Source organism: Notothenia coriiceps, unplaced genomic scaffold (genome assembly GCF_000735185.1).
Source record: "Notothenia coriiceps isolate Sejong01 unplaced genomic scaffold, NC01 NC01_scaffold00020483, whole genome shotgun sequence".
Classification (NCBI taxonomy): domain Eukaryota; kingdom Metazoa; phylum Chordata; class Actinopteri; order Perciformes; family Nototheniidae; genus Notothenia; species Notothenia coriiceps.
In genome coordinates this window covers 10,695-21,961 of record NW_011353184.1, presented here as the reverse complement: position 1 = coordinate 21,961, position 11,267 = coordinate 10,695, and the positions used below count along the sequence as shown (strand labels likewise).

The 11,267-nt window shown below is 42.4% G+C and overlaps 1 protein-coding gene across 1 annotated transcript in view; it reads right to left on the bottom strand.

Moving 5' to 3' along the window:
• LOC104952772 (serine/threonine-protein kinase N2-like) overlaps positions 1-11,267 on the bottom strand; it is a 20,125-nt gene that overhangs the window by 1,210 nt on the left and 7,648 nt on the right. Inside the window, exons 9-10 of the mRNA XM_010779647.1 lie at positions 8,543-8,649; positions 4,514-4,665 (exon numbers count right to left, since the gene is read on the bottom strand). Coding sequence (XP_010777949.1) covers positions 4,514-4,665; positions 8,543-8,649 — 259 coding nt within the window. The remainder of the gene's footprint in view (positions 1-4,513; positions 4,666-8,542; positions 8,650-11,267) is intronic.

Sequence of the window (11,267 nt, the reverse complement as noted above, 5' to 3'; positions counted from 1 at the left end):
CTCACACACACACACACACACACACACACACACACACACACACACACACACACACACACACACACACACACACACAAACACATTCAGCTCACACACACAACCACACCTATACATTGTACAACAAACACAAACAGCTCCTAAAGCATAACTAAATATCAGGCTACAGCCCTTGTATATTTTATTATGTGAAGCACTATATGGTTTCATGAAAAATATCTACTGTTTATTTGTAGATATCTCCTAAAGCATACAAATAAAGTGTGAAATGTAGGCCTGTTACATATATTATTGAGCGATATATATTATACACACTGTTCTGCTTTCTGCACTGACCTCAGCAGCTGTTCTCACTGTAAACATCGCCTCACAATGAAAGCATAACCTAACATCCAGGGGAGATGTGATTAGTGAGTAAACAAACGGTAAAGGGCAGAAAGTCTGATGCACATTTGATCATCTTCAATAACTTATAATCACAACGGGAACAGTTTGCAGAGCTGTGCTTTGTTGACATCCAGCCATGCGTCACGCCTCTTTTAAACATCACTGTTGGCTGAAATCGACTCCGGAGAATACATCAGTGTACCCTCGGTTATAGCTCCTCCATAGAGACTCCTCTCTCTTCAGTGTATCCTCGGTTACGGCACCTCCAGACAAACTCCTCGAAGATCGATCCTGGACGACCCTTTACAGAAATTTGTTTTCCTTCGAGACAGCGCGCCGACATCCGTTTCCGGGTCGCTGCCGGAGGACCTGGGAGTCCGGGACGCGAAAATTATAGAAATGAGAAACGGCTCATTTCCGAGGACTCGCGCGCGTCTGCTTGACGCCGGGACGACCGGCTGCCCTCCCCGACAGGCGCACGGACGCGAGGGCCAACTCATCACTGCGCGCACAAGTGCGACCGCAGTTTTAATTATTATTATTATTATTATTATTATTATTATTATGTGTTGGACATGTGTGGTTGGACTCTGTCTCACAGGCAGGTTGCAGTGTAAAGAAATGGGACAACTTTACTACCAACTTTACAGTCGTTACATGTTACATTCAAAACTGCTTTACAATCGTAATCATCAACTTCAATGACGATTTTGATTCCCCCTGCCCCCGCCTCGACGTAAGCGTGACGTATGCGGTGCTTTTGCTCTAGCCGGACCATTTTTTGGTGCTTGAAACGAACCGGATTCCGGAGCTAAGGGGCTGCTCCGCTGCGAACAGGAAAACCCGGTGCTTTTCAAGCTCCAGCTCCGAACCGGCCCTGAAACACCGTTGGTGTGAATGAGGTAAAAGAACCAGAATCGAGAACCGAAGATAACCGGAATCGAAAAGCATAACCGTAATCGTTAAAATCCAAATGATAACCAACATGTATTCGGACAAGTAAATTGCCAATTTTTCTTACACTGCTTATCGTACGTTTTACTAACCGGGCCCCCTTAATTTTGTACATAATCAGCTTAGTCTTATGGTGAGTTGACCTCTATCATTTTTAGATTATTGGATTCTTGTGCGATATATGGATATGACTTGCACACTTTTTTTGTTATAATCTATGATTTAAATATGAACATGACCGTGTTCATTTTCAGTTATCATCTTCTTTGGAAGATATTTAGAAATGACCCTGTTCACTTTTACATTTCCAAACCTCACCTTAACTAGGGATGCCAGAAACTGACCATGATCAAAATCGAAAATCGGACAGCCCTGGCGAATAATAATCGATTATTCGACGCCCGACTGGATTCGCAATGTACTGTCTTTTTTTTTTTAAGGGAGCCAAAAAGTCAATTTTATTTATTCGGTTGTGTTTTACTAAAAATATAACTCCCATCCTGATTCCAATGGCTGATTTAGGTTAGAAGTTAGACGGGGATTGCCCTTTGAATGGGTGTATTATTATGCTATCATATTATCAAATCAGTGAGATAATTTGATCTTAACATGACAATAAAAATCGTTTTACTGGGACAATGTAACCAACAAAAGTAGTAACCAACTTCTACATCATCCATCATCACTGGTGTTTTGCTATGAGCACAAACAGCCCAGGAGGCTGTTTCATGCCCTTAATTGGAGCCAAATAATGAGTGACCACATGGAAAATCTTATTCATCAAAAAAGAAAGCGGGATCTCATTGTGTATCATAATTGCTGACCCTCTCACATGTGCCAATACACACATGCTCACACAAACACATGCGCACACAGAGTGGAGTAAGCAAACTCCACCCAGAGTTCCTGGTTTTTGTTGATGGCGCCGCTCGCAGGAAACACTTCTGTCCAGCAGGCATTTCCTCTCTGACATCACAACAGGACTATTTCCAACTGTCAGACTGTCTGCGTGACCGGGAGAGGTCACAGTGTTTTGAAAGAGACCCCCCCCCCCACCGGTCAGACAGAGGGGATCATGTAGCATTTGACAGACCTGTTTATTGTACGAAGTAACTCAATAGGGCTCTCTCTTTTCCACACTGTACTCACTTGAACAGTAGGTCAATGAACTTTGTGTTATTGAGTAAAGTTCAACGAGTCATGTCTGGTTACATTCTAAATAAATGACATTCAGTTAGACGTCCCATAGTTCTCTAAATGTTGTATTGATCTTATCAAGAAATCTTTGCAAAAGTGTTCTCATTATTTTGATGGCGTCAAATATTAGCACGAATTTCCTTTACGCCATTCTTGAGAGCATGCCGCAGCCGCAGATTGTTACATTTGGACGGAGCCATGCAAGTTGTTTCTCTGTTTAAAAAAAAATTATTTTAGTCTTTTAAAGACATAATACAAATGACAGTAGGAGATACTAAGATAATTTAGCTTGTTTTATCTTGGATACGTTCACTCAGTGAAGTGCTACAAATCTTTTAACATCTATTCATTGATTATACATCAACTGTACATATTCACCAAATAAACAGTGTATTAAAAAATATATATATAATAAAAAATACATCATAAAAAACAACAACAACAATGACAATATAAAGTTAAGTAAATAAAATAAATATCAGAAAAGGAAATAAAGATGTGACTGGAGTTCTGGTGTTATTTGTATTAATGGTGACCATCTTTCAACACATTTCAAAAACATGGTTTACCCTGTCTGTTTCTATCTTTATGCTACGCTAAGCCAAACAGCTGCTAGTTTTAGCTTCACATAACCTGTACGAATGGTATCAACCTTTTCATCTCACTCAAAGAAAGAAAATAAGCCTATCTTCTAAACTGTCAAAGTATTCATTTTAAGGATTCTCAAGCAAAGAAATCTTGTCAATTCATGTTCCATTAAATAACCCCCGACAGTCACAGAAACAAACGATGCCGAGCAGGATTACATCACTGGCAGAGTCGAGACTCCCTGCTGAAACCTGACACTATGCTAAAGAGTCTACTACAGAGTGGCTTCAATTACTACTGCTGGACCAGGAGCCAAGAGGAGCGGCTCTCAGTGCTCCAGCTGTTGTTATCAGTTCTCGTAACACACACACTTCCCAACTAAAGGGTATATTTCCTCACTGGGCATTAGAGTAGCCACAGAGAGCTTTGTGAACAAACAGCGGTGCATATGACACACAGTGTGTGTCAGCGCCTTCTCACGTTCCCTGCTCCCCTACAGAGAAGCTGTAAAAGCAAACCCCACATGCATCGTTCTGCCACCTGCAGACTACAGTTTTTTTATGTGATAATGACCAAGGTGCACATTTACAAAAGACTGAAATAAATATTCAAAATTGGTGATTATGAATGTGAAAACCCTCTGCAGCCTGATGACGGTGACTAAAATCAAGGCTTATGGTGCTATCAAGTGTTATGGTGGGTTTGGCTTCTCCTCTTGAACTGCCAAGAGCTCATTTAGAATATTATTATAGTATATTATCACTTTAGTCTTATTTTCTTAGTTTCAGTTGGGATAACATTGTAAGTAAAAGCTGAGATCCGGGATCATAGTCGCTTCAATGATGTCGAAAAGGACAAGAAACACAAGCATTTAAGGCCTTTGCACAACAGGGCGTAACAGATTCATCTCCAAAATTGTGAATATTATATTTCATGGACCTTTTGTAGTTTCTCTCCCACACACAGTTGATTAATAATCTGTACCTATTCGTTAACTATGTTTTTTTTTTACTTCACATATATTTTTACCATCATTTTTTTTTATCTTGGTCATTTTGTAACTATACACTATATCCTGATGGCTTTGACTCCTTAGTGGTTTTAGGTCAAAGGAAATAATCTGAGCAAAGACTTCTACCGAGCTGGAAACCTCAAACGAAGCTCTGATGAGTCTAAGCTTGGGAAAATACCTGAAATCACAACATCCTACGATTCCAAGCTACTTCGCAAAACCACCAAATTCTGTCTTTTGTTGTCGTGTAATTAAGAGTGGCAGAAAATGATGTAAAACATACAGTTCAACTGATGCGTGTGCTTTTGGCAGCCTGACATGAACCAGCTGGAACCTGAATATCAGGTGAAGCCTCCCCCCACTCCGCATGACTCTTACCTTAGAGGGTCCGTTGGTGTACATATGGATCATGTTCTCAGCTCCCTGTTTGACCTTGAGCTCAATGTCATTCTGTCTCTTCAGGGCGGCCAGGCGGCTGCTGCTGCACATCCTCGCCTCGCTGTTAGGGGTATCTGGGGTCAGAGGGCAATCTGGGTAAACACAGAAAAAACAAAAGTTATAACCTTATGGCCTTTTGAAAACAACCATCTCTGTATGTGCTACTGGAGTTTGTCACAAATAAACACAGACTGTAAATAGTTACTCAGTATTCATGTGCTATTTGTGGCTGCCAGACATTTTGAAGTTAACCAAACAGCCCTGCAGCATCGACTTTGTTTACAAAAACACGTCAAATAGAAACTTTAGGAGTCAAATAATTGATCCTGAAAGGTCTGCTGTTTCTCATTTGATGAGGTGTGTTAACACTAGACTCCAATTGACTCACTCTTGACACTTAACAGTAGTGGTGCACGATAATTATCGGCCCGATATTAGGAATTATGACGTCATCCCGATAAACCCGATAAAAGTATTAATAGCCCCGATAATATAAAATATATTTTTTGGGTAAAAAAAAAGAAAAAATACTGCGGTGTGGGTGGATTGGGATGAGGGGAGCTTGTTTTTCACTCGGCTCCTCCCGTTTTGCCAGTACTGTGGTATTAGTGGTTTAGGAAGAGGGGAGTTTTTCACAAATCCAGCGCTCCCTAACTCATGCCTGGCTGTGACGTAAATGGTGTGCGGCCGTGAAGCCAGGACAGTAAACAAACATGTTGTCGGTAGTATGGGACTATTTCAAAGTTTCAGAGTTAGATAGTTCACTTGCTATTTGTATTAACAAATGCAATGCAGAAGTTCCACGAGGAGGGAAAAAGGCAACGAGCTATAATACTTCCAACCTGATTAGTCACCTGAAACCTCGCCATCGCTGAGATGGTGTGTTAAAAGTGTACGAAGACGCCTGCGCTGCTAAACTAGCGGCGAATCCAAAGCCAGCTGCAAAGGCACCGGTGCTGTTTACCTATCGATGGATAGACGGAATATGGACCACTCATTGTTCACTCATTGTCCAGGGAAACACCTTGTCATTGACATTGACTGATTGACTCAATTATATTTGGGAAAATAAATATGGTCACTTTGAAGAGTCAAAACTGTTCTTGGCTTTGTTTTGTTCATAGTATAGTAGTGCTCATGTCATCTGCTCACTACTAGTCTTTTTTTTACCACCAGGTGTGCAAAAACTACAGGTACATTTAATATATATATATATAATATATTATTATCGGTTATCGGTATCGGTCTTGAGAAGCAGGAAGTTATCGGTAGCGGTATCGGTTTCAAAAAACCAATATTGTGCATCCCTACTTAACAGGCTAAGCTTTGCATCAGGAGTCCAACATAAAGCAGAGCTTTGGATCAATAAATGGCGTTAAGAGTCAAATTGGACCCGACGTGTTTTTTTAAAAGAACATGATTACAACAAATCCAAGGTGAAGACAGAGCACATTAACATTCAGTTGGCTTTGATATAAAACACTAAGGCAATCTCCGCCGATTCAAAATTAATTTTCTGTCATCTTATTGGCTCTCCCCTGCAGTCTGTTTTAACTTTAACCGCAGAGGGAAACCCTGCGGCATTCTCTTTTCTTGAGCAACTGTAAAAAACTAAGATAATAGAAAAGCAAGTGTGAACTTGCAGACAACTACCAATACTTCAGTGACATAACTGCATATTTGGGGTAAACACTTTTTTTACATAACCCTAAAAATAGCTGAGACAACACACTGATACAGGGTCAATATCTATTCAAGCTTTTGAGTTTCTTCACTCAAACAGCATGCAGATACACAAAGTGTCCTCTATCTATCCAGGGTGCCGGACCACACTTCTGGCCGATGAGCTCACTGTTTAGTGTTTTTTTGGTCGTGTCTGGACTCGAAAATGTGCAGAGAAATCCCCTCCCCAGGCGGATCCCTGCAGCGCAGAGCAACACATTCTCACACTCAGGTGAGGGGGGCAAAAAAACCGGCCTGACTTCTCCTGACTTGACTTGCAAGTTCAGTTTCACAGTGTCATAGGGTGCGTTTCACTTCTCTTATTTTTTATTTCCTCGCTCCTCAGTCTCTGTATCACCGGAAGTTGATTTGTCTGTGCCATCTTGAGTAGCGTCCGAGTGGCCTTATTTGTGCCGGGGGACCGAGGATCGAGGAGCGATAATCGAGGAACTACCAGACCATCCTCCGATGAAATCCTCATACACTCGCCCCGCCCCCTTACTGTGTATCGCTCACTGATTGGACGATGCAGCGCATGCACTGATCTGGCTGCTGTCAGACGATCAGCTGTGCGGCGTAATCACAAACGGACGTCGCTTCACTCGACGCTCCGGAGGAAAGGACGTCCCATTGCTCTTAAAACTAATTTCCCTGCTTCTCGTGGTTTCTTTGCGTCTCTCCATGCTTCCCTGGTGGGAGGGACTAAACGCAGGGAAACGACGCAAGTGAGGGACGCAAGGAATCCATTTAACCGAAGTGAAACGCACCCATAAAGTACTTCTATGGAAAGGGCCAAGTGTACAAAGAGTTGCTACATCTGAAAAACAAACAATGTCTGCTAAAATAATAGCCCAGTGCGTATAAAACTGGAAGGAGCTAAGATTTTTAAAGTTACGTGATGGTCACATGACAAAAACTCCATGGAGAGTTCATCAAGGTGAGCCTGATTAGCTCAAGTAACTGCAGTGAGGGAAATCCTTCATACCGGAAGGTGCTGCCGAACACATAACAATTACCAGCACAGAGAGAGAGAGAGTAGAGTCCCATCCAAACCACAACTGTGTAGAGCAGCCTGTGGAGCAAGGTGGGGATTTCACAGGGCCTGGGGGAAACAGATCTTCCATAAAATGGCATAATAAGAGTCTGTACACCAAGGCAGTGTTGTGAGGGAGCTGCTTGTGCAAAAGACACAGAGAAACACACGTGTGAGAGTTCTGCGTGTCATGCAGTCTTCGTTCAGGGCTTTCCTCTCTGCGTGGGGGGTGCGGTTGGGTCAAGGTCACATGATCGAGCCAAGAATTCAAGGACCCCGGCCCCTACTCCTCCCCCTCTTCCTCAGCTTGGTTCGGCCCACGCTTGGCTGCAGGACAAGACACCGAGCTACTGAATAGCAGCGAGGCTGATGTCACTGCTGGAGCGCTGACAAGGGGAACCCTCCCTCAGATTAACCCATCTGGCTCTGATCACAACCAGAAACATGCTTACAGTTCAGGGTGGGGGAGGAATCGATTCAAGGGGGGGTTCTCATCTTCTAAGATTATAATAAGATTCACAAATTCCAAAATGCTAGAGCTTAGAGGTTGCTACTGATGGAATCATATGTCATGTGGACACAGGCCCTTGATCACCATTACAGTCTTATATTTTAAGCACAATCTATCTTTGCAGTCATTTCGAAGTTTTTCTAGAGCAAGATACTTGACCCTAAAATTGCTCTCACAGGCATGTCTAGCGCGGTCTAGCGCAGTTTAGCATGTAATGCAACTTGTCAATCTTAAAGCCACTTGGAATTGATAAATACTAAAAACTTTTATTAATGAATAAATTTGACCTTTTGTCTTAGATTTGCATCATTGCCATCAGTTGATATAACTTTGTCAAAACCCGTTTTAGTACACTTATAATGTGTCACACTGCGATTATTAGTGCACAGCTGACTGAAGCAGATCGTGAAATTAGCACCCCTATTGTAATGAATCCAGAATTCATTTTGAATTGGGAAAAGTTTTGAATCAGGAAGCAGTTTTCAACCAAATAGTAATAGTCAAGAATCGCAATCAAATCAAACAAGGACACCGTGATTCACACACCTACTAGCAATGCTCTCTTAACAATAACAACAAAAGCAGAACCTGGAACATTAGTGCTTTCCTACTTGACACATGATATGATGAGGGATATGATTCAGAGAGTAAACTTTATTTGGGGCTTGTCTCTTTATGAATGGATGACATGTGAAAGAGGGACCTGACTGGTGGCTGAGCGACAGAGCTACAGCACCTGAGAGCGACTCGGCCCATTTCTGGCCTGAGCAGAGCTGCAGAGAATTACCAGAGCCCCTCTCGACTTCGCTCCTGGAACAAAAACACATTCTGGCTTCTCGCAGAGCAACTCCTTCTTACTAATTCAGGAAACAAGTGCCGTCTCTTGGGGATTGGAGAGCTAAGCGCTGTCTAAAAGTTGTCTTGTGACCGTAGCACTGGGCTGCCCTCAGCCCCTCTCCATCATTTTGCGATAGTCAGGGACATTCTTCTGGCGTCGCGTCACTTAAAAGAAAGCCTTCGTTCATCTGATTGAGAGTCACTGAGTCAGGCAAAATGTGTTCCCAATTAAGATAACCATTTACCAAGATGACCTCCCATCCCTCCCCCATCTCATCTACTTCCTAATGTCAACTGAACCGGGGGGATGTGATGGTAACAGGCAGACAAATACCATTCCTTCTCTTCCTAAATTCACCACCAACAAATGCCACATAAGGCAACAATTGTAACAAAACGACATTATTCCTTGGGTAACTCTCTCCAAATTCCATTGTTGAGGACAAACGCATCGGAGCAGGCTTTCAACGGCCTCGGAGGGGAACAATCGGCGGCTCATTGGAACTGTCGGTGGAATGTGGAATGCAACAATGTTAGCCTCTGGAGAATGAGTCACCTCCAAACACTCAGTGTGTTCATATACATGTTGACACCACACAGCACTGCCAAAAGTGATGTTCTGCGTTTGTGAGGACCAGTATCTTTGGGGGTATGATAAAGAGATGATGATAATATTTGGAAAAAAGGTTGCTACTTTGTGACATTACACCTGGGAAGATAAATATACGAGTCACAATTAATCAACTGGAATAACAATGACATTAACCCAAACCTTTTGCTTGAAAATATGAAAAAGAAAAAAAAATCAACAAAAAAGGAAGTAAGAAAAGAAACAAGTAAATTAGCTTACATCTGACTATTATATACCCTACCCCGAAATGCAATGCTTAAATACAAGGAATATGGAGTTTATGTAAAACCGCACAACTAGAACAATAGCGCTGCAACTAACTACTGTTTTTTAAATCTTATGATCTGACAATTATTTCCTAGATTCATCTTATAGAGTGGCGAAGTCCCTCCCCTTCCGGGGGAGCTCCATGGGACCTTATTTCGAAAAAATTATGTATTGAAGTCAATGGAGAGAGAAAGATTATCTTTTGATCCCGTTTGAATTGTGCCACGAATTACACATATGATGTTTGTCAATTTAAAAAATAATTTTGCAAGTCAAAAAAATAATAATGTGTCGTAAAACTGTGAAGTAACACATTTGTTTGTGTGAAACGCTCAATGAACTACATCTCTGGTCTCGCAGAACAACACACGTCACCAAGATGGCCGTCACTACTGTCTTGTCAACAAAACAATTGACTACCCTCACTATCACCACAATTAAACACGTCCAGAAGAATGTCATGCAAAGCTGCCTGCCTGCCTTCCTTTGATTCTCTCTGAACTGTCTGGTCTTTTTAATGTTTAATGTCAACCATTTCTGCAGATAGCATGAAGTAGAAAAGATCGGCGAACACCGATGCTAGCGTTAGCATTTCTCCCCCGGGCTTAAATTGTGCATTATAGAATGATCACCCCGGTGGCAGTACTCTTCAAAGGGTTCACGAAATATGACTACTACTCTTACTGTTTAACATTTTGGGTTACTTAATGTTACTTCATGTTNAACTGCATGAACCTGTATGGCACAATACAACTCAGACTGGCTTACCTGTACGTCAATCAAGTGGCAAATGCCATGCGATCTACCCACACTACCTTTCGCAAAGGTAGTGTGGGTAGATCGCATGGCATTTGCCACTTGATTGACGTACAGGTAAGCCAGTCTGAGTTGTATTGTGCCATACAGGTTCATGCAGTTATGAGGGGGCCTCACCTCCTCATCTGAAGCGCAAATGCGGCGCACTATTATGCGGTGCACTATTATGCGCTTACGCGGCGCAATTAGTGTAAGCGCGCCACAGTTTATCCGCCGTTTACTCAACTAGCACCCCCCCCTCCCGCTCGCGACACAGATTGGGCAGGGGCGGCCCTGTAGGTAGATCTTTTGGGCTTGGTCATTTTAAAAGTAGCTCCCAAGCTGAAAAAGTGTGGGCACCCCTGCTCTAAAGGCTCGTTGAGGATCGATTATCGAGGAGGCTGTCTGGAGGAGCCGTAACCAAGGATACACTGATGGAGAGGAGAGAGGAGAGAGGAGAGAGTTGTCTCTCTGGAGGAGCTATAACCGAGGGTACACTGAAGTATTCTCTGGAGACTATTTCAGCCAACAGTGATGTTTAAAAGAGGCGTGACGCATGGCTGGACATATGTCAACAAAGCACAGCTCTGCAAACTGTTCCCGTTGTGATTATAAGTTATTTGAGATGATCAAATGTGCATCAGACTTACTGATGCTGAGGTCAGGGCAGAAAGCAGAACAGTGTGCATAATATATATCGCTCAATAATATATGTAACAGGCCTACATTTCACACTTTATTTGTAGGCTTTAGGAGATATCTACAAATAAACAGGAGGGTTAGGGTTAGGGAGTGTGTGTTGGAATAAATATGCTGCCAGCAAAGGGCGTTGTTGGACTAACAGTAGGTGTGTGTGTGTGTGTGTGTGTGTGTGTGTGTATGTGTGTGTGTGTATGTG